The sequence below is a fragment of the Rhinoraja longicauda genome, chromosome 21, assembly GCF_053455715.1.
Source record: "Rhinoraja longicauda isolate Sanriku21f chromosome 21, sRhiLon1.1, whole genome shotgun sequence".
Taxonomy (NCBI): domain Eukaryota; kingdom Metazoa; phylum Chordata; class Chondrichthyes; order Rajiformes; family Arhynchobatidae; genus Rhinoraja; species Rhinoraja longicauda.
The window spans coordinates 32,363,856-32,387,794 of record NC_135973.1 but is presented as its reverse complement, the minus strand read 5'-3'; the positions used below and the strand labels follow the sequence as shown (position 1 = coordinate 32,387,794).

The 23,939-nt window shown below is 43.8% G+C and overlaps 1 protein-coding gene across 1 annotated transcript; it reads left to right on the top strand.

The window, feature by feature from the left end:
* The first annotated feature begins 1,652 nt into the window (after positions 1-1,652).
* On the top strand, positions 1,653-23,468 carry LOC144604115 (small ubiquitin-related modifier 3-like). The gene is made up of 4 exons (XM_078418265.1): positions 1,653-1,808; positions 10,126-10,269; positions 15,470-15,541; positions 20,782-23,468. Exons 1-4 carry the CDS (start codon positions 1,785-1,787, stop codon positions 20,842-20,844), a joined length of 303 nt encoding a protein of 100 aa, XP_078274391.1. The 5' UTR covers positions 1,653-1,784; the 3' UTR covers positions 20,845-23,468.
* The last annotated feature ends 471 nt before the right edge of the window (positions 23,469-23,939 follow it).

The window sequence follows — 23,939 nt, the reverse complement described above, 5'->3', positions numbered from 1 at the left end:
GGAGCTGTACGGCTCCCAGCACACCACGGCCTACCACCCACAGGCTGATGGGCTCATGGAGATGTTTCACCGGCAACTTAAGGCGTCCCTCAGTGCACGGCTGGAAGGCCCGGACTGGGTAGACCAACTTCCCTGGGTCTTTTGGGCATCCGGACTGCTCCTAAGCAAGATCTCGGTGCTTCGTCCGCGGAACTGGTATATGGCTTGCCACTTCGAGTGCCCGGGGATTTCCTGCTGGAGTCCTCTGGTCAGCAGCCCTCGGTTCCGTCGGTTTTGGCATCACTCCGGACACGAGTGGGTTCCCTGGCTCCGATTCCTACTTCGCGTCATGGGTATTTCACAGTACATGAACCGCCTGCCTTGAAGGACTGTCAATTTGTGTTTCTGCATAGGGATGCCCATCGTTCCCCGTTGCAGAGGGTCTATGAAGGTCCGTTCCGCGTGCTGCGTAAAGGGACGGTCACCTTCACCTTGGATGTGGGCGGCAGGAGTGAGCTCGTCTCGGTGTCCAGGCTCAAACCTGCGCACTTGGATCCGGACAGCCCTGTCCTAGTCGGCCAACCGCCTCGGCGGGGCCTCCCTCCTGCGGTTCCAACCGATCCGGGACCCCCTGCTCCTGTGGTTCCGGCAGCCCCTCTCCTTACTCGTTCTGGACGTGAAATCCGGCTCCCTGCTAGGTTCCGTACCTCGGGTTCTGGGGGGGGGGGGGGGGGGGGTCATGTAGCGACCATAGAGATTAGTCCTAGGAGTCGAACCCTCAGATTGGCCAGCAAGGTCACGTGTGAGTGCGACCGTAGGGATTGGTACAGGGAGTTGAGCCCGCTGATTGGACAGCGACGTCACGTGTGGTTTCGCTGCCCAAAACCAGTCAGTTAGGAGAGTTCTTCGAAGTGAACAGTTAGAATTAATGGTTGTCTGTAATCTCGTTCATTGTACTTTGTAATCGAATGTTGCTGACGCAATAAACTTCTTCAACAAAGAACGAGCCTCCAGACTCGCCATAATGTATGTGTTTTGTTAAAATTTAAATAAAATTAATTTAAAAAAAAGTCGCCAGATTTGGAGCCACTGCCTGGTATGTCCAGCCCGAAGAAGGGTCTCGACTCGAAACGTCACCCATTCCTTCTCTCCAGAGATGCTGCCTGCCCCGCTGAATCACTCCAGCGTCCATCTCCAATCTATCTCTCCTGTTCTTCTTGTTGTTTTCATTTTTTATCATGAAAACGTAACTGCTCGCTCTCGCCCCCTGTAGGTCTACAGTCACGCCGGACACGTGACCCAGGGAAAAGGGGCGGGGCTGAGGGCTGGACACGTGACCTCGGCAGCGGCGCCCGTCCGTGCGCGGGCTGGCGGCCAGGGCGGGAGCGCGCACGCACAGAGTGTGAGGGCGCGGGTACGCGCACGCGCAAGGTGTGAGGACGCGGGTAAGCGCACGCGCAGGGTGTGAGGACGAGGGTACGCGCACGGTGTGAGGACGCGGGTACGCGCACGCGCAGGTTGTGAGGACGCGGGTACGCGCACGCGCAGGTTGTGAGGACGCGGGTACGCGCACGCGCAGGTTGTGAGGACGCGGGTACGCGCACGCGCAGGTTGTGAGGACGCGGGTACGCGCACGCGCAGGGTGTGAGGACGCGGGTACGCGCACGGTGTGAGAACGCGGGTACGCGCAGCCGGGAGCGAGCGAGCGGACACGAGGAGGCGGGGGCGACGGCGGGAGGAGCCGAGCGGCAGCGACGTGAGAGAGGCCACCGTGCGGTCTGCAGGGCGCCATCAGCAGCCGTGAGATGGCGGAGGATAAAGCCAAGGGGGTGAGGCCTGTTGCGGTGGAGTGAGTCGGTGACGATGGGTGAAGGGAGATGCGGGGAGGAGGGAGTGACCGACCGACCGACGGGTCCCGGGTGCCCTAGGCCCAGGTGTTGTGTAATGTCTATGTGTTGATGGCCCTCGCCTCGTCCACCGCTGTGGGCGGCAGGGCTGGGACTGGCCGGGGAGGGGGATGGCTTTCCATTGACCCAGGCCTGTCTCTGGCATCAAGCCAGGGTCGGCAGCGCAGCGGCGAGCGTGTTTAGTGAGGGGACGGGAGCCCATCCGCAGCTGTGTTGGGTTAACCCGTGTTGCTTCGTTTAGTTGAAATGTAACTGCGCGAAAACCAAGGCTGTGTGGTTGTCTCCGCGGCCTGCCCTGGGCCCGCACTCGCTTCCGGCAGCCACAGTCGCTGCTGCAGACACACTTACTCAGCCTCCAGTTTTCCCGAATCCATTAGATTTGGTGCAGACTGAGGCCACATGAGGAAGGTATCCGCTGTTGCATGGCATCTCCGGGCGGAGTGTTCCTGCGGTCGCATTTCTGTTTCCCCCAAGTTGACAGAATTAATTTCAATACATCAAGTCATGAAACGAAAGTAGTTTGCTTGAAAGGTCCGCCTCGCCCATAATGTTACCTAGGTTTTCGGATCAATCATGACTGCAGGCAACGTGTGTAATCTCTGGTCTTTCAGTATCCAACAGCCGACAACTTAACTTTAGTAACTGACAACTTATTTCTTCCCACTCGTAAGCGTTCACAATTGATGAAAATCTTTTGTTAAGTTACTTTCTAGATTCGATCTCAATTGGAATAATTTTGTGTTTGTCCATTACATTTTGAAATACCTGTACATGGGATTTTGCCGTGTCAGTTAATTGTTTTTATTTTTTGGCGGATAATGTGTCGAGGAAGACATCACGTATTTTCAATTAGAACTCTTCCTCTTGGACAAAATGACCTTCATAGAACTTGATAGATGTTCAAAATCTTTATATTTTCCAAAACAAATATTGAAAACGAGTGTACATTTCACAAATGTATACCAGTTACTTTAATTTAAAATAATGCTGGAGATCAAATGTGAAGCAAAGTTATCATTTGATTTGATCTTTATTACTTCTGTTTGATTTTCATATTTCCAACACTAAGTTAAGAAGAACAAGAAGGCAGATTATTATCTGAATGGTGTCAGATTAGGAAAAGTGGAGGTGCAACAACACTTGGGAGTCCTTGTATATCAGTCACTGAAAGTAAGCATGCAGGTACAGCAGACAGTCAAGAAAGCAAATAGCATGTTGGCCTTCATAGTGAGAGGATTTGAGTATACATTTGCAAGGAGGTCCTACTGTAGTTGTACAGGGGCCCTGGTGAGACCACACCTGGAGTATTGTGAGCAGTTCTGGTCTCCTAATTTGAGGAAGGACATTCTTGCAATGGAAGGAGTGCAGCATAGGTTAATTCCTGGGTTAATTCCTGGGATGGCGGGACTGACATGTGATGAAAGACTGGGTCGATTGGGCTTATATTCACTGGAATTTAGAAGGATGAGAGGGGATCTTATAGAAACATATAAAATTCTTAAGGGATTGGACGGGCTAGATGCAGGATAAATGTTCATGATGTTGGGGGAGTCCAGAACCAGGGGTCACAGTTTTAAAATAAGGGATAGGCCATTTAGGCCTGAGATGAGGAAAAACTTTCACCCAGAGAGTTGTGGATCTGTGGAATTCTCTGCCACAGAAGGCAGTGGAGGCCAGTTCACTGGATGTTTTCAAGAGAGAGTTAGATAAAGCTCTTGGGGCTAATGGAATCAAGGTATATGGGGAGAAAGCAGGAACGGGGTACTGATTTTGGATGATCAGCCATGATCACATTGAATGGCGGTGCTGGCTCGAAGGGCCGAATGGCCTACTCCTGCACTTATTTTCTATGTTACTAAGATTGACAGCATCTACTGTATTTTGTATTTATTTTAAGAAATCAACAGAAGGGTCCCAACCCAAAACATCACCTGTCCATATTCTCTAGAGATGTTGCCTGAGCCACTGAGTTACTCCAGCACTTTGACTTTAAAAAAATATAAACCAGCATCTACAGTTCCATGTATCTCCTATCAGCAGAATTTCCCAGCTTCAATGCACAATTAAAATGTACTCATTGGGGAAAATAAGCGTTCTAGAGAAGGGTCTCGACCCGAAACATCACCTATTCCTTTTCTCCAGAGATGCTGCCTGACCCACCGATTTACTCCAGCAATTTGTGTCTATCCTGTGTTTTTAAAGTTGCTTTCAGAAATGTGATCAGGAAAGTTGATTAAGAAAATAACTGCAGATGCTGGTACAAATCGATTTATTATTCACAAAATGCTGGAGTAACTCAGCGGGTCAGGCAGCATCTCAGGAGAGAAGGAATGGGGGAGGGGAACTTCTTCAAAGTGGACATACCTTGAGGAGAAATCGCAGTGGAGCAACAGGTAGGGAGGAGAACATCTTCAAAGTGGACATACCTTGAGGAGAAATGGAGGAGAACATCTTCAAAGAAGTCTGAAGAAGGGTCTCGACCCGAAACGTCACCCATTCTCTCCTGAGATGCTGCCTGACCTGCTGAGTTACTCCAGCATTTTGTGGAAAGTTGATTGTATCAACAAGTAATGTCATTCTGAGAGGAAATTATGTATGTGGCAATCAAGGTTTCTTTTTGCAGAGCCTGTAGTTTCAGCAGCACTGTGCATCTTGCAGTCTCAAAAGTGGTTGCTCTTATACTTCACTAATATTGTCCAGCATGTGAGATGGCCAAGAAAGGACTCGGTGATGGAGAAACTCAGCTGGCCAGGCAGCATCCTTGAAGAACGTGGCATAATAGCCATATAGAAACAAAGAAAATAGGTGCAGGAGTAGGCCATTCGGCCCTTCGAGCCTGCACCGCCATTCAATATCATGGCTGATCATCCAGCTCAGTAACCTGTACCTGCCTTCTCTCCATACCCCCTGATCCCTTTAGCCACAAGGGCCACACCTAACTCCCTCTTAAATATAGCCAATGAACTGGCCTCAACTACCTTCTGTGGCAGAGAATTCCACAGACTCACCACTCTCTGTGTGAAGAAATGTTTTCTCATCTTGGTCCTAAAAGACTTCCCCCTTATCCTTAAGCTGTGACCCCTGGTTCTGGACTTCCCCAACATCGGGAACAATCTTCCCGCATCTAGCCTCTCCAACCCCTTAAGAATTTTATATGTTTCAATAAGATCCCCCCTCAGTCTTCTAAATTCCAGCGAGTATGAGCCTAGTCTATCCAGTCTTTCTTCATATGAAAGTCCTGCCATCCCAGGGATCAATCTGGTGAACCTTCTCTGTACTCCCTCTAAGGCTAGAATGTCTTTCCTCAGATTAGGAGACCAAAACTGTACACAATACTCCAGGTGCGGTCTCATATGTGCTTTATTAATGGTATCTCTAGTGGTATAATCATAATTATACCCATAAAGGATCTGCTTTTAAAACAAATATTTTTGATGGTTTGGATTATTCCACTTTGCAGGCATTATATTAATTATACGTTGTTTGACACGATTTGGAATATTGGTTTCAAAAAATGATTCTCTTTGGTAGCAATTATGTCAAATGCAGACAAAAGTTAAATCATAACTTTAAACTGCCATCACCTAAATTGGGAATCAAGACAAAAATGAGTGCCTTTTCCCCCAGTTGCCTGAATAATATTAGACTCTGACGCCATTACTCAAGCAAGTGAAAACATTTTCTAATCATAATAACATACATTTGAAAAATAGCACATGGCCTATTCTGATTTGAGGTCCCGCTCATCATGAAATTAGTACTTGCCCCTTTTAGGGGTAATATTAATACAACGTACAAACGACAAATGTCAGGTCTCTCCTCAAGGACCGTAACACCGCCTTCAGGTCTAGTGATAGAGCTCTATACAGTGCTGCTAGAACCAACCTGAAGAGAGGCATCAAGGATGCCAAAGCGTCCTACAAGAGGAAGATTGAGGACCACTTTACCAACAATGACCCACGGCGGGTATGGCAAGGCATCCAGCACATCACCAACTACAAGACCAGCAACCGCACGACTGCCGACGGCGACGCCTCGCTGGCAAAGGAACTTAACTGTTTCTTTGCTCGTTTCGAGGTGAAAGCTACAGTGGCAGACATAACACCCTCTCCAGCACCTGACAGCAACACCTTCACTGTGCAGGAGTATGATGTTAAGCGCGTGCTCAGAGCAGTGAATCCCAGGAAAGCTGCAGGCCCCGATGGTGTGACGGGCAGAGTGCTGAGGGAATGTGCAGACCAATTATCTGAGGTCTTCACAAAAATCTTCAACCTGTCCCTTTTAAAATCCACCATCCCTCCCTGCCTGAAGTCCGCCACAATCATCCCACTGCCGAAAAAGTCTGTCATCAGCGGCCTTAACGACTACCGTCCGGTAGCACTCACACCGGTCATCACAAAGTGCTTCGAGAGACTGGTCCTGCAGCACATCAAAGCCAGCCTCCCACCCACCTTCGACCCACACCAGTTTGCCTACAGAGCAAATAGGTCTACAGGGGATGCCATCGACACTGCTCTTCACACTGCACTGACCCACCTTGAACACCAGGGGAGCTATGTGAGGATGCTCTTCCTCGACTTCAGCTCTGCCTTTAACACGGTCATCCCGAGCAGACTGGTCACCAAACTTTCCGACCTTGGATTTTCCCAAACCATCTGCCAATGGATCAAGGACTTCCTGACCAACCGCCCCCAGACCGTCAAAATAGGCCCTCACCTCTCCTCCACCATTACACTGAGCACCGGCTCACCACAGGGCTGTGTGTTGAGCCCCATCCTTTACTCCCTCTACACTCACGACTGCGCCCCCACCCATCCCACCAACACCATCATCAAGTTCGCGGATGACACGACTGTGGTTGGACTCATCTCAGGAGGAGATGAGACAGCCTATAGGGATGAAATCCAAAGGCTGGCAGCATGGTGTTCAGTGAACAATCTGGTCCTGAACTCCTCCAAAACAAAGGAACTTATAATTGACTTTAGAAAAACCAGTGTAGAATACGACCCACTCTACATCAATGGGGTCTGTGTGGAAAGGGTACCCGCTTTCAGGTTCCTGGGTACGCACATCGCAGAGGATCTTACCTGGTCTACCAACACCATCACCACAGTAAAGAAGGCACAGCAGAGACTCCACTTCCTGAGGATCCTCAGGAAAACCAACCTGCAGGAGAAGCTCATGTTGTCCTTCTATCGCTGCTCCATCGAGAGTGTGCTGGCATACTGTATAACCACATGGTATGCCAGCTGCTCAGAAAAGGACAGGAAGGCCCTTCAGAGGGTCATCACGACGGCCCAGAAGATCATCGGCTGCTCACTGCCCTCCCTGGAGCACCTGTTCAGCCTACGCTGCCTCAGTAGAGCAGGCAAAATAATAAAAGATCCATCCCACCCCGGCCACCGTCTGTTTGTTCATCTGCCCTCTGGTCGACGTTTCAGGTCGATCAAATCCCGAACAAACAGACTTAAGAACAGTTTTTACCCCAGGGCCATACGAGAACTGAACACTACCTTTGCACTAGGCAACACCGTTAAAAAATCTTGTACTTAATATAATCGTATTTATGTATTTATTTGTTTTTGCATTTATTGCATATATGTTTGTACGCACCGTCAGGATTGGCTATTTTTTAATTTCGTTGTACTCGTTGCAATGACAATAAATGAATATTATTATTATTATTATTACTATTATTATTAAATAAGCTTCATTAAAGCAACAAAAGCCAAAAAAAAAATCGATTTGTGTTACTGGCAGGGAAAGATATCTCACACTCTGGTGCACGCAAATTTGAGTTACAATGGTTTTTTTAATTGAACATTGCTTTGAATGTGATCTGGACAGCCTTTCAACTGATCAGTTCAACAACCAGAATATAGGTTTGCAGGAAAAAGCAGTTTTATGAAGGATCAGAAAAACAAAATTAATTCTTGGGTCTAATCTCTAAACAACGCATACTCCATAAGTCATTACTAAAGGACAGAACTCATTGGTTTATCCTCCAGTGACCAAGTTAATGTGAATGTGCAACGCTGCACGACAAAATTACTGAACGCTGGTGCAATTGAGCGGACACTAGAACTGTGTTATGTGTGTGTCTAGGTTATATAACCAGCATAAGCCACTGCAAAATTGTACTCTTCTGAAGCAAAAATTTGAACAAAGATTGCATTCAACTGTATCAGAGGTTTGGGAATAAACTTTCAAAAAGTAGATAGACACAAAATGCTGGAGTAATTCAGCGGGACAAGCAGACTCTCTGGAGAGAAGGAATGGGTGACTTTTCATAAGTGCTATGAGCAGAATTCGACCCATCATCTACTCCACCATTCAATCATGGCTGATCCATCTCTCCTTCCTAACCCCATTCTCCTGCCTTCTCCCCATAACCCGTGATACTTCGGGCCGAGACCGTTCTTCAGACTGAGAGTCAGGGGAAAGGGAAACAAGAGATATAGACGGCAATAAAGTAACACTGAGATATCTGTAGAAGGGTCTTGAATGGTGTAATCGTTTGTTCATTTAGATTGCAGCTGTAAAGAATATGGTGTGACGCAAGTCTGAGGACATGCAAGAAATCTGAAATGTGATTAACGGGTTTTGGGTTATTTTGTTCATACATATGCTGCCCTTTCATAATCTCATCTAAAATACCATGCATTTTACTGCATGTATGTAAATAACAGCTTGGTCCACCATGTTATCAACCTTTCTTGGCACCACCTATCCTAACCAAACTCACCATTATCCATTTCCTCGTAATTGTTAATACAATTTGCATGATATCCAGACTGGATATAACAGACATTTCCTTCAACTAAATGTCTACAAAGTAGCTTTGTCTTTCGTCCCTACCTCAAACTCTGCTCAAGGCACTGACTCCTTATCATTCTTGCAGAATGAGGCTAAGGCAAACGATTCACATCTTTTTAATTTTATTAAGATGAGTTGCACTCATGCACGTTTATGCCGCTAGTATTGCCTGACTTCCTCCTAGCCTTGGTTTTCTGCAGCGAAAATCCTGATTTATGATGATATTTATTACTGGAATAAACTTTTTTCAGCAGCAGATTAGCCTCCCATCTTCCAACTTCGACATTTAATTTTAATTTGGGGATACTTTGTGGAAACAGGCCCTTCGACCCTCTGAACATACACTAGTTCTATGTTATCCTACACATTAGGGGAAATTTACAGAAGCCAATGAACCTACAAACCTGCATGTCTGGAATGCGTGAAGAAACTGGAACACCCAATGAAAACCCACATGGTCACAAGGATAATGTACAAACACTGCACAGACAGCACCCAGTGATAGGATTGAAGCCGGGTCTCTGGCGCTGTGAGGCAGCATCTCTACCCCTGCACTGTCCTCGACCAAAAACCTGTTGTTTGTATCCTGGTGTATTGTCCTATTCACCCATGCCTCTTAAAATTTCTGAATCCCTTACTCTCAATTTCTCTGTATCCACCACATTCTGCTCACTAAGTGTCTCATTTGTGTTCCACAGTTTGGCTCTCGCAACCCCTCTCCCTCCCAGACGGAATAAGAATTGAGTTTCCTTGGCCCTCGCCTTTCCCTTCACCAGCCTCCATAGCCAACACATTCTCTAATATTTCCTTCACCTTCAACGTGAGCATCTTCCTGTTCCCATGCCTTTCTGCTTTCTGGAGAAACCACTGTCTGGACAACTGCTTGGTTTGCTAATCTGGTACAACCCAACCCTTCTCCAGGTGCTTTCCCCTTGCAACCGAAGGTGGCGTAGAACCTGTCCCTACGTTTCTCTAACTTCCATCCAGGTCAGACAGAACGCACCCCCTTTGCCCTCGTCTATTGCATTTAGTGCTCCAATGTGCCTCCTTACATCAGCAAGATCAAGTGTAGATTAGGCAACCATTTCATTGAACACTGCTCTGTCCACCAAAGCTTGCTGGACCTTCTTGTTTCTAACCATTTTAACTCCCATTCCCATATCAACTTTTCTGGATTGGTTTCTCCAATTTCAAGTAATACATCCCCTACCTGCCCTCTCTATCCATTTTCTCCAGAGATGCTGCTTGACCCGCTGAGTTACTCAAGCATTGGAATATATCCAATCCAGTGCATTGATAGTTAATAGTCCAGTAATTCATTTTATTTAGTCTCCCCATGACCTAATACAGTGTTTATATTTGGACATTGTATTTATTTTTCCGTGACAGATATTAAATTCGACATTTTTAATCCTGGCTTTAGGAAAATGTGAAAAGTGAAGGAAATGACCACAGGAATGATCATATTAACCTGAAAGTGGCTGGACAAGATGGGTCAGTTGTACAGTTCAAGATAAAGAAGCAAACTCCATTGAGTAAACTGATGAAAGCATACTGTGAACGACAGGTTAGTCTTAATATGTTGGAATGTTATGAATTATTTGCTTATTCTTTGAATTTCATATTAGCTGTTGTAAAATGGACTCGGGCCAATGTGTTTCTCCTTTTTTTTCTTAAATCCACCTGGGACTGCACCCTTGGTTTTCAGTTTTTCTGCTTCAGAGCTAGCAGAGAGGGCATTACAAAACATATTTATACCAAAAGGCGTAATAATTAACATACTCCCGTTACATGTTAAATTTCCCAGTGACTAGCTGACTGTTGGCAACATAGGCATAATTAGAGGAATAATTATTTGGAAGGGAGGGGAACATCTCAGTTTGTTTCCTTTTTGGACGAGGGTGAATTATTTTTCCATTTATAATATGGAATGATGTAGCTTTAAAACACAGACATAGCTGTGTTAAAGTTTAGTTGTAAAGCTTATTTTGATTGCAACAGAAAGAACTTTACTTTTTTTCTGTGTCATTATTCTGGAGATTGTTTGATTCATCTAATCCCTCCAGAATATTTTCACTTGTCTAAACATTTAAATACAGTTACATCTTGACAAAATAACACTGCTAATCTGTGACTTGGGCTTTAATTGCCAAACCTAAATGGTAGAAAATGTAAATGCCGTATAATTTATACACTAGTTACGCAACTTGGCTACCTCTCAGCACTCCAAAGATTGTTACTGCTGTGATGAATAGAGAAAAGCCCTGCTTCTAACTGGAGCCTCACTCTGCTGTTGAGGCAGCATGTGACGGATTTTCCCAGTGAGATAATGAGGTGTTTCACCAAATGTCCTCTTTAGTTTGGTTTTTTTTTTTGAGAGGCTCTTCTTTTTGTCAGTCTGATAAAGATCTTCCATGATGGTCAGTACTGGTTAGCAATGAAATGACTAGTTTACCTTGTTGGTCTGTAAACTGAATGGTCCTACAGATTGTCTGTGGTTAAATTATTACACTTAATGTTGAGTGCTTGAACGCAAGACTTCTCCCAGAAAGTGATCATTATGGCTTTGACTCTGGCTTTACCAATATTTACACCAACTGAGTCATTTTTGCAGTTCAAAGATCATTGTGGGCTCTCTTAAACTAAATAAGATATAAAAATGTCTTTATTTTGCCCGCCAACATAAATGAGTCCTGATCTTATTTAAGGAATGCATTCTAATAAATTATGGATGCTTGTCCTGAGAAAACAAAATTTAAACCATGTGCAAATGTTTAAACTGAATAAGTTAATTGAAGCAATACCTTTTATGCACTTAGCAGAAATGTCCGTAATTTGTATGTGACGATCATAGCATTTTAATGCTCAAAATCCCATAAAGATCTCATAAATGATGGGATCAACGATGCCCACTGAACAAGCATGCTGTTAATTCTAGCAGGAAAACCTGCAGATGCTGAAAATTTGAACAATTCCAAAAGTAGCATTGCTATTCTGAATGTTAAGGCTTTAACTGCTAAACGTAAATAACAGTAGCATGTATAAATAAATGCAGTAACATTTATAGCATGGCTCACTTGGGGCTAATTTCAAATAACAGGGTCGAACTTACAAAAGCAATTTCAAAGACCAAAGAAACTCTGAGAGGGCTAAAGGTGGACAGGTCCCCAGGACCCAATGGACTACACACTAGGATTTTAAAGGAAATGGCTGCACAGATTATGGACCCCATTCAATGATGTTATTGATAATTTGCTAAACTCTGAGAAGAGACCAGAAGAATGTAAACTAGCCAATGTGACTCAATTGCTAAAAAAAAAAGCCAGAGGCAAGCCAGTTTAACAGCATTGTCAAAATATTTGAGTCAATAATCAGAGGAAATAGCTAATCATTTAGGAAAGCAGAGTATAATTAAACCTAGTCACCATCGTTTTAAGAGTCAAAGCGTTTGATTGTCATATGCACCGGATCTGAACTGAAACAATGAAATTCTTTCTTGCAACAGTGTTAAAGGCACATTAGATGTAACATAACAAATATGAAAGGTAAATATATTTTACAGATTTGCTTGAATTCTTTGAAGATGCAACAAGTAGAGTTGATCGAGGGAACTTGCACATGTAGTGCATTTAGATTTCTAAAAAGGAAAGTGACAATGGTACCAGATAGGGGGCTGATGCATAAATTAAAAGCCTGTGGTGTCAGGAAGTGTGTTAGAATGTATAGAAAACTATCGTGTCGAAAGGAGTTGGAATAAATGAGTAATTTTCAGACTAGAAGAAAGTAATAGAGTACCACAGGAATCAGTTCTTGATCAGACCAGAATTGGTCATTATTTGCATTAATGCATGGAGGAAGAAACAGTATGAAAGGATTCTACATTTGCCAATTATGTGAAAATAGGTGGATGGGCATGTTGCAGTAAGGATACTGTGATTCTGTAAAGAGGTATTAATTCATTGAGTGAGTGGGCAAAAGACTGGCAAATTAAGTTTAATGTGGGAAAAGGAAGTATGAGATTATGTACTTCAGAAAGAGAAATCAAAAAAGATTATTATTGAAATAGAGTGAGACTGCATTCAAGTGATTTGGGGAATCTAGATGTTCTAGACCACAAATCTCAAAGCTAGCATACAAGGCCAATGTGCATTCTGGCCTTCATTGCAAAGGGTTAGAGGGTTTTTGTTGCAATTGGATGGTGTTTGGGAGGGCCCCACCTCGAATATTATGTACAGCTTTGGCCCTGTTATCTAATAAGAATATAATAACATTGGCGGCAGGAAAAGGAAATTCACCAGGCTTATTCCTGACGTGAGAGTGTTGTGCTACCAAGAGAGACTGAGTAGTTTGGCACTGTGTTCCTTGGTGTTAAGAATAATATATAAGATCTTAAGGGGTGAATAGGTAGATGTAGGGATGTTTTCAATGGTGGGATAGTCTCAAACAAGGGGACATGGATTCAAAGTAATGGGACCTAAAATTGAGATAGATTTTTTTTAAAAAATCCTTATTAATCATAAAACATAGCTCATTTTGCTTTTAAAATGTTTCATGGAAAAATAGTAGGCCATTTGGCCCTTCGAGCCAGCACCGCCATTCAATATGATCACGGCTGATCATCTAAAATCAGTACCCCGTTCCTGCTTTTTCCTCATATCCCTTGATTCCTTTAGCCCCAAGAGCTAAATCTAACTCTCTCTTGAAAGTTTCCCCTTATCTTCAACCACTCCTTAGGTTTTAGACTCCCCTGCCCACTAAGCCACTCATAATTTTACAAGCCTCTGTAATGTCACCCCTCCTCAGCCACTTGCACTCCAATAAGAAAAATCCCAGCCTATCCAATCTCTCCTTGTAACTAAAGCCCAGCATCCTGAGCAATATCCTAGTATAAATGGAAAATTGGCGAGTTGTGGTCTACTGATAAAAGTGATTGTTAAATCACAATGAAATTTACAAAAGCTCAAATAAATTAAATGCTTTTTAAAACTAATTATTAAACAAGCAGAATAAAATCCATTCTATGAAACAAAAGAGCCAAAGAAACAAGTGTTAAGTTCAGAGATACAGCACGGAAGCAGGCACAGAGTCCGCGCCAACTAACAATCCCAGTACACTAGCACTATCCTACACACTAGGGACAATTTACATTTTTTTCTGAGCCAATTAAGCTACAAACTACATCTTTGGAGTGTGGGAAGAAACCGGAGCACCCGGAAAAAACCCACAGGGTCATGGGGAGAATGTACAAACTCCGTACAGACAGCACTCATAGTCAGGATCGAACCGGGGTCTCGATCCGCTGTAAGGTAGCAACTCTATTACTGTGCCACTGTGCTGCCCATGTAAAAAGACGATTGGAAATAGATGGCAAGTAGGTGGGTGAGGCTGTGGGTTTGAATAGAGAAGAAAGTTCAGAATATGAAAATGCTGGAATCAAAAGTTAAGTGTGACAGAAAGGAACAAATGGGGTGAGTATTAGATTGGTAAACAGATGGGCTTGTGAGAAAAATGAAATACAAAGGTCGCGCAGCGGTAGAGTTGCTGCTTTACAGCGAATGCAGCGCCGGAGACTCAGGTTCGATCCTGACTACGGGTGCTGCACTGTAAGGAGTTTGTACGTTCTCCCCGTGACCTGCGTGGGTTTTCTCCGAGATCTTCGGTTTCCTCCCACACTCCAAAGACGTACAGGTATGTAGGTTAATTGGCTGGGTAAATGTAAAAATTGTCCCTAGTGGGTCTAGGATAGTGTTAATGTACGGGGATCGCTGGGCGGCACGGACTTGGTGGGCCGAAAAGGCCTGTTTCCGGCTGTATATATATGATATGATATGATATGATACTCATTGCTAGGTAGAAATATTTAACATTTGGGAGAGCTTAGAACAAAGTACCAGAACAATGTAGTAGCAGTATTTATTTGCTAGAGATTGTAAGTCGGCAGGTAATAACAATTTATTGATATAACAGTGACTGTCAAATCATGTGAAAATGCTATTTACTGTGAATTTGATGGGGATGAGTGTCCCTGAATAAAGTTTTTCACAGATCGGCTTTTGAAACCAAGACTGCACTTGTTTTGTCTTGAATAAATAAGTAATGCATGCGATTTCAGTTCGGACTTATTTAGATTTAATGTAATTGGTGCTAGTCTTACTAAAGTTGCTGACATGAGGGGAAAAATGGAATTGAGTATCTCCTCGCCCCACTGGTGTTCTGTATTAATCTTTGCACACATTTCATAGAATGTCTGGTCACAGTGGAATTTGCTTTCTTTTTTGTGCACACACTCAATACAAAAACATCAAAGAAATTACTTTAAGAAAAGCAGCTGAAATCTCTATATAACAAAGCATGTTTGAAATGTTGAAATAGGTAATGGTGTTGAAATTGTATATATATATTTAATATTAGGATGGTACGTTGAAAGGATAAAGTTAAAACAAAAATTAGAAACTTGTTCTTAAAATAGTCTTCAGTGACAGATGGACTTTGGAAAAAATACAAAATGATATGAGAGGCTGTGTGGAAAACCATGTTTACTTTGTAAAGTCAAATAGTCGATCATGTTGAGAGCCAAGACCACCAGAGCAAATATATAAACTTTACTGGCCAAGATCTTGAAAGCCGTCAGCCGATGTGTATTGAGACATGGGCTGTACAAACGAAAAGGTAGCGTGCAAAATTTAGAGCCCCATTAAAAAAATGGAATGGCAAGTGTCGATCTTCTGCAAGTTCTCATTTTTATGCTGACTATGTTCTGTTTGCAGGGCTTGCAGATCAGACAGATCAGGTTTCGATTTGACGGGCAGCCGATAAATGAAACTGATACGCCGGCGATGGTGAGTAATCTATCTTAGATTGAAAGTAGCAGTGTGCTGGGTTGAACATCTATGAAACAATTATACTAAACTTAATGCTTGCCTTTTAAAGATTTCTACCATGTTATCAAAAGGAACATGAAACAGTAAAAGCACCACTGGGTCCTGCAGGCCCTCCCCCCCCCCCCCCCCATTCCAACCATACCATTTCTCCTACCCCTCACATTCCCCGCCCCTCCAAGCCATGATGTTGAACTCTTCTCTCGTCACCTCCACTTCCAGGCCTTTTCTCTGGAAAGGAGTCCTCGCCTCCCAGTGACAACCCCTTCTGTCTCCAACATTCCTCCTTCTCATGGACTATCCCTGCTGGCCTGCTACCCAGTCTGGACCTTTTCAGTTACAACAACTGCTGGCACAATATCAACCATCTTAACTTCTCCACTTCCCACTCCAATCTCACCTTCTCTAAACCCACAGCCCTCTGCTCACTCAGCAACAATCCCAACATCGTTATTAAACTCACCAATAAGGGAGGTGCCATTGTAGTGTGACAGGCCGACCTCTACCGTGCTGAGGCCAGGCGCCAGCTCTCAGACACCTCCTTACACCTACCCTTTGACTAAGACCCCACAGATGATCATCAGGCCTTTATCTCCCAGACTGTTTCAGATTTGATCACCTCTGGCCATCTCCCTTCTACATCCTCCAACCTTATCGTTACCCTGCCCTGCACAGCCCCCTTCTTCTTCCCAAATTCCGCAAGCAGGACTTTCCTGGCCGGCCCATTGTTTCTGCCAGCTCCTGCCCCACAGAACGTGTCTCCAAATACCTTGATTCCACCCAACCCCCACTCCCCTTGTCATCTCTATCATCTCTACCATGTACATACGGTCCTTTTACACCTCCACCCCCTACACAGAAGGTCTCAAGGCCATGCAGGTTCTTCCTAGAACAAAGACCCAAATAAAGGTAGACACTAAATGCTGGAGTAACTCAGCGGGTCAGGCAGCATCGCTGGAGCGAAGGAATGGGCGACGTTTCAGGTCGAGATCCTCCTTCAGACTGAAGAAGGGTCTCAACCAGAAACGTCACCCATTCCTTCTCTCCAGAGATGCTGCCTGACCCACTGAGTTACTCCAGCATTTAGTGTCTACCTTTGATATAAACCAGCATCTGCAGTTTTCTTTCCTAAAGACCCAATTAACTTCCCTCGATGAACGTACTCCTCTGCCTGGTGGAATTAGTCCTCTGCCTCAATAACTTCTCCTTTGACTCGTCTTACTTTTCCTTGCTCCAAACACTGACACCATTGCCTGATTCTCTGCTACATCCGTGACTGCGTTTGTAGAACTTGTTGATTTCATTAACTTTACCACTAACTTCCACCCTGCCCTCTTCACTTGGATTATCTCTGACGCCTCTCTTGATTGCTCTTGTCTCCATCACAGGCTATTGACTGATGACTACTACAAATCTACCGACTCCCATAATTATCTGGACTACACCTTCTCACACCCTATCTCTTGCAAAGACTCTTTCCCCTACTCTCAATTTGTCTTTCTTCGCTGCATCTGCTTCCAAGATGGGGCTTTCCAATATGTTCTCATTCTTTAGTATACGTGATTTTCCCCACTGCCTTCCTAGATGGATTCCTAACCCATGTCTACTCTGTGTCTCGTAATTCTGCTCCCACTCCCCTCCCTCCCTGATGGAGCTAGGCGAGATCCACATCTTTCAGCACACTAACCTCTGCACCGAACACATCATCCTCTAACATTTCCGTCACCCCAAATGTGATCCCATTACCAGTCAAGACCTACGGGATCTCCCAGTTGCTAACTACTTTAACTCCTCTTCCCATTCCCATACTGACCTTTCTGTCCTGGGCCGCCTCCAGTGCCAGAGTGCGGCCATGTGCAAACTGAAGGAACAATACCTCCTATTCTGCTTGGGTAGCTTACAATACAATGGTATGAACATTGAATTCTCTTTTGCTGACTACAAAACCCTCCCTTCCTCCTAAATCCCTCTCCACTGTGCCCCACCTGGATCTGCACCCAAACCCCCCCCCCTCCTCCTCCCCTTCCATCTACATTCCTTCCTCTAGCTTCACAATTCACAAATCTTCAACACTTTTGTCTCACGCCTTCTGTCTTTTCATCTCTGGCCTTTTCCACCCTCTGCCTATCAAACCCCAACTCCTTCCCCCACCTCACCTGTATCATCCTATTACCTATCAGGCCTTGCCCTGTATTTCCTTGCTTCCAGCTTTATTTCCCTTCTTCTCGTCCCCATCCCTTCTGCCTGCAATCCTTCTGTAGAAGGGTCCGGACCTGAAATGTCATTTATCCATACTCTCCAGAGATGCTGCCTGAGTCGCTGAATTACTCTGTCACTTTGTCTTTTTTGTAAACGAGCATCTGCAGTTCCTTGTATCCATTTGATACACCGGCTGCATTTGCCAATGCGGAATTCCATTTTCTAGTTGCAGTGTGTAGGAAAGAACTGCAGATGCTGGTTTAAATCGAAGGTAGACACAAAATGCTGGAGTGACTCAGCGGGACAGGCAGCATCTCTGGAGAGAAGGAATGGGTGATGTTTCGGGTCGAGACTCTTCTTCAGACTCAGTATTGGTCCTGGTCCAGAAAATGCTTGTCTTCTAGGTTGCTTACTACTTTCCTGCAATCTAATTAGAACACAGAACTGTGCAGCCGAGAAAAAGGCCCTAAGACCATATTGTCTGTGCCAAACATAATGCCAAGTTAAACTAATCCTTTATGCCTGCACATGCTTCAAATCTTTATCTGCATATCCATATGCCTGTCTAAAAACCTCCATAGTATCTTCTTCCATTACTGCCACTGGCAGCATGTTCTAAACAACTACTACTTGGTGAAAAACAAAATCTTCATTAAACTCCCCTTCTCTCTCCCCCCCCCCCCTCCCCCCAACCCGTACAGCTTTGCAGTAGTATTTGATATTTCCACCCTGAGCAATGGGGTGGGGGTAAACAGATTCTGGCTGTCTACCCAATCTGTGCCTCGCATAATTTCATAAACTTCTATCAGGTTTCTTCTCAGCCTCAGACTCTCCAGAGACAATCTGTTTATCCAATCTCTTGGAGCCAATACCCTTTAATCCAGGCAGCATCTTGGTAAAGATCTTCTGCACATTGTCCAAAGTCTCCATCCTCCTTGTAATGGAGTAACCAGTACAGTACACAATACTCCAAATGTGAACTAATCAAATTTTTTATGAAGCTTACTCAATGCTCTGACTGATGAAGGCAAGCATACCATCTGCCTCCTTTACCATTCTATCTACTTATGTTGCTACCTTCGGACCCCAAGATCCTTTTGGTCACCAATGTTGTTAAGGATCATGTTAAGGAAACTCTAAACTTTCACTTTACATTTGACCTCCCAAAGTGCAACAACTCACCCCTACTTGGATTAAACTCCATATCTGAAACTGGTCTATATCCTGCTGTATCTTTTGACAACTTTCTTCATGTCTGCAATTCCACCATTTTTTGTCATCTGCAAACTTACAAAACTTGATCAAGTTTGCAGGTCATGAAATGCCCCATGCCCAGAAAAAGCTATACTGACTGTCCCTAATTAGCTTATTGCTTCTAAATGTGGGTAAATCCACTCCAATAATTGCTGCAATAATTATTACTGTAAAGTCTAGTACGTCTGTCCCAGATCAGGAACATTATTCCAAAGAAAGGATAAAACTGTAATTGGCTGAGTTATAAAAATCAATGTTATGATTATCGGGCAAATTGGAAATGAGAATTGCTGTCCTGGAAATCCAAATAATAGCTGTTTGGCTAATCTGTATTTGGAAGTTGATAAGGCACCATTTCAATTAATGATTTTCTTTGGAGCCTTGTCTTAGTGATTTGTTGGAACTTGCTATGTACATCTCCAGGGTTCCCTTCATTGACATGTTCTGAGTTATGATAAATGAAAGAAATGGAAAAACACGTCTCTTATCATTTTTACTCTTGTTACTATGTTACTTTGAAAACACCAAAAATGGGTTAAGGAGAGGTGAGGAAAGATCAACTCCAAAAGGGTTAATTTTTTGTTCATCTGGTTTCTGAGTTTTGCAGCTTTTTAGAGTTGTTTTCAAGTTTAGTCAATAATTTTGTTGCTAATAAATTTGCAACAAAATTATTAGCAAAGTCTACATTGACTGGTGGGATTTACTGCAGGTTTTTGGGGACACTGATTGCAGGAATAGTGTAAGAAAATAACTGCAGATGCTGGTACAAATCGAAGGTATTTATTCACAAAATGCTGGAGTAACTCAGCAGGGCAGGCAGCATCTCGGGAGAGAAGGAATGGGTGACGTTTCGGGTCGAGACCCTTCTTCAGACTGAATAGTGTTGTACTTAGTGGGAAATATAAGGACACTGAATGTTGTGATTGAGACTTTTGTGTTAAGGTGAATGTTTTATCTTGGTATGAACAGCTGCACTTCAGATAGTTCCTGAAGCTGGAGTCTGCCTTAATTTTTTAACGGCTGAGCATCTTTGTGGTCTATTGAAGAAATCTTAGCATAGAAGAAATAAGTGTGAATGTTTAACTAGATACAGTTCCACCATTGATTTTTTGGCACCCTTGGTTCCGGAGCCTTTCCGGGTTATCCACTTTGCTGGACCAGCAGAGATCATGGCCTCCGAGAGGAATCCAACGATGCCGGAACGATCAGCCGAGAAACCGAGATTTCAGCTCGCAAAATCAGCTAAGGGAACGGATCTGCCGGCTCCAGCTGGGCAGGAGTTCTAGAGGGGGTAAATTTGCAGGGGGCAAATTTGACTGCTGATTGGTGCGAAAGTCCTGATGAGGTTGAGATTGGCCGCCTCACCTGGCTTAGGTGCCACATTTTCTGGGGGACTTCCAGGGAGGATTTCAAGTGCACTCTCATAATTTTGTCCGGGTTAAAGGAGGTGCCAGACCACCAGTTGCCGGTTAAATCAGTGGTGGACCTGTATAAGGAAGAATCAATATTGGGACTCTCAAAGGAGCAATGGTGTTGCCTTAGCCTATTTGGGTAATTCACCTATTTGTTGTAAATATGAAGGAAACTCTTTAAATTGGGTCTGGGAGCATCCAGCATACATGATTGTCACTCATGAATGTTTTGATAGGAGTTAAGTGTTGGCGGGGTGAGATTGGTGGACGTTGATGTGAAATATTGTTCTTTATTTTTCTAAATGGATGGCAGAATAATTTTTTTTTTCTTGGCAGTTGGAAATGGAAGATGAAGACACCATTGACGTATTCCAACAGCAGACGGGAGGAATCTGCTAACCTCAGTAATTTAATGTAAATAATGTTCCACACAATGTACATGTTCTTTCAACACGCTGTATTTTACTCTATTCTGAACAATCTGCAATATTTGGGATGTTAAGGTGTTCGCGGGAGGGGTTGTTTAAGGAGCTGTGTGCCATCTTTGCAATACATTTGCTTTTTTTTTTTGCATTGTTTTTACTTTCTGGAAACAGTTTTTGTTTTCTTTGTATTTTGGATTAATCCCAATAAAGTTGATCTTGTATGTACAATGTTTGTTTTACATGGATGTTTTACCTTTCTTTACAAATACCTTTTTTTCAGGGACTTGCTGGTACTTAACATTGATCTTCCAGTATTATACCACAAATCTCTGTAGTGTTTGATACTGTGGGAACAACATTAATATACTAACCAGTTTCCCTGCATTACTAATACCAGTTGAGCTGAGAATTTCTGTGATCATAACCTCCAGAGGTATTAGCTGCAAAATTGTGAACAGAATGTCACTCTATGCTTCCATCATTACAGTAATATTAATGCCATCTGATTTTGGTTTGCTGATCTGCAGTATGTGACCAGTGAGGTCATGTTATTAAGACTTTTCCAAGCTTCTGTACCCACACAATTCACCAAACTAATAGGAAATAAGAAATGTACCAAAATGTTGGCTAGAGGGATGGGAAGGTTTGCTTTTCAATGTGAATTAGAAAACATTATTCAGATGTTTTCTTCTTAAATGCAGACTTACTTTTCTGAACTTTTAAAGCTCCTCCCTGCCAAAAACAAATACCCTTTTTATCCTTGGTGTATTCTCTGTTGGGAAAACAATACAATAGTCAAACAGGGAAGATGGTTGTTGAAATTTTGTTTCTGTTTGAAATGGGTTGAGTTGAAAGGAAAGGTGACGAATGCTTTGTGTAATATGGGTCTTTGATGTAGAGGACTTGAGAGGAAAGCAATGCAGCTGGAAAAAAGACATGTTTGGAGTCTTCCCTGTGCCCCACTGGGATTCGTGCCCATTTCTCCCCTTCCCCCTCACCCTGTCTTGCCCCAATGTTTCTTCCCCAGGCTTCACAATTCACACCCCTCCATCCATGTCTCTGTATTTTTTCATCTCTGACCGTCCAACCGTCTGCCAATCAACCCCCGACCCCTGCCTGTATCCATCTATTACTTGCCAGGCTTTGTCCTGTCCCCAGTTTTCTGCTAACTTTCTCCACCACCCCTTCCCTGACCCAAAACATCATCTTTTCATGTTCTTTGGAGATGCTGCCTGACTCGCTGAGTTACTTTAGCACTGTGTATTTTTTGGAGTATATTTTGGTGGTCAGGACAAAAGTATTTTAACAACCCAGAGGATCCATAAAATTCACCATAAATTTAATGGAAAGATGTTGGCCTCAAGTCAACACATTTGGGCTATCCTGGATGTTAGGTTAGTAAGTGTGTGATTTTTGGGTAGATCAGCAAAAAGATGGGTATATTTGGATTATTGCCATGATGGAGTCACTAAGATGGTGATCAACATATGCAACAACATAGCAATGTATTTTTAAGTGATATGAGACATTTCAACCTATCATTCACCTTGCAAATCAGACTGCACATTTTTGGTTTGCTGTTTTACCATGTTAACCTCTGCCTGATTCCGTCCATGGGATGGGTCTGTCTGGCCTTTGAGCACCTGTCTGAGGTCCATTTCTGGCCATACCAGCTGCCCCAAATGTCGGCTGGTCACGAGTTCCTGGGATCCCCAACTCCCGAAAGGGAGTGAGCGGCACGGTAGCGCAGCGGTAGAGTTGCTGCTTTACAGCGAATGCAGCACCGGAGACTCAGGTTCGATCCTGACTACGGGTGCTGCACTGTAAGGAGTTTGTACGTTCTCCCCGTGACCTGCGTGGGTTTTCTCCGAGATCTTCGGTTTCCTCCCACACTCCAAAGACGTACAGGTATGTAGGTTAATTGACTGGGTAGATGTAAAAAAAAAAAATGTCCCTAGTGGGTGTAGGATAGTGTTAATGTGCGGGGATCGCTGGGCGGCGCGGACTTGGTGGGCCGAAAAGGCCTGTTTCCGCGCTGTATATATATGATATGATATGTTGATATGATATCATTTGGTAGAAGCATAATTGGAGGAGTGTTATGGAGGCAGTGGTTACAGATGGATAGCTATTCACCAACCTACCCTTGGGGGAAGAAAGGTGCAAACAACTAGCTTTTTCATATGGGTATAAGCTACCTGTGATAGTGTTCACACTGTGGCACAGCAGTAGAATTGCTGCCTTACATTGCTAGAGACCAGACTCCGATCCTGACTACAGTTGCTGACTGTTCAGAGTTTGCATTTACTTCCTGTGACTGCATGGGTTTTCTCCGGGTGCTCTGGTTTCCTCCCACATCCTAAAGATGTGCAGGTTTATCGGTTAATTGGCTTCTGTAATTGTCGTTAATGTGTAGGATAGAGCTAGTGTATGAGTGGTCGTTGGTCGGCGTGGACTCGGTGGGCAGAAGGGCCTGTTTCTGTACTATCTCTAAAACCAAAATAACTTTGTTTTAAATTGCTGGGCTGCAATAAAATAAGTTGTAAGTGGTTTTGACAATAAACCTAACCTTCCCTGAAATAAAATGATGTGCCATTACATTTTAGTGAAGTATTTGTCTTTGGTTGCTATCGCTCTCCCAGCTCTAGGGAGAAGAGATACTACTCTACTACCTGCTGCTCTCCATGATTTATCACACAATATTCAAGCATTTTTCCTCTGGCAAAGTCATCCCAGATTATCTAAATTAATGTAGATATTTCTAGGGAATAGACATATTGTGAATCAATATTGCTAGATTGTTCGGCAATGACAAATCTACTCAGCCTGGCGGCATTTGTTCTCGTAACATATTTAACAATTTCCCTTAATTGCTCTTAACAATTTTCCCTTGATTCCTCCCACTTCTTACAAATTGAAGAATATAGAACAATCTCGTACAGCACTGGAACAGGCACTATCCCCACCACACTTACTGCTGAGACCATTCTCTCTGCAACTCCTTGGTTCACTCATCCCTTCAGCTTTCTCTACCTTCCCCCCGCCCCCCAAACTCGATCATTCTGAAGA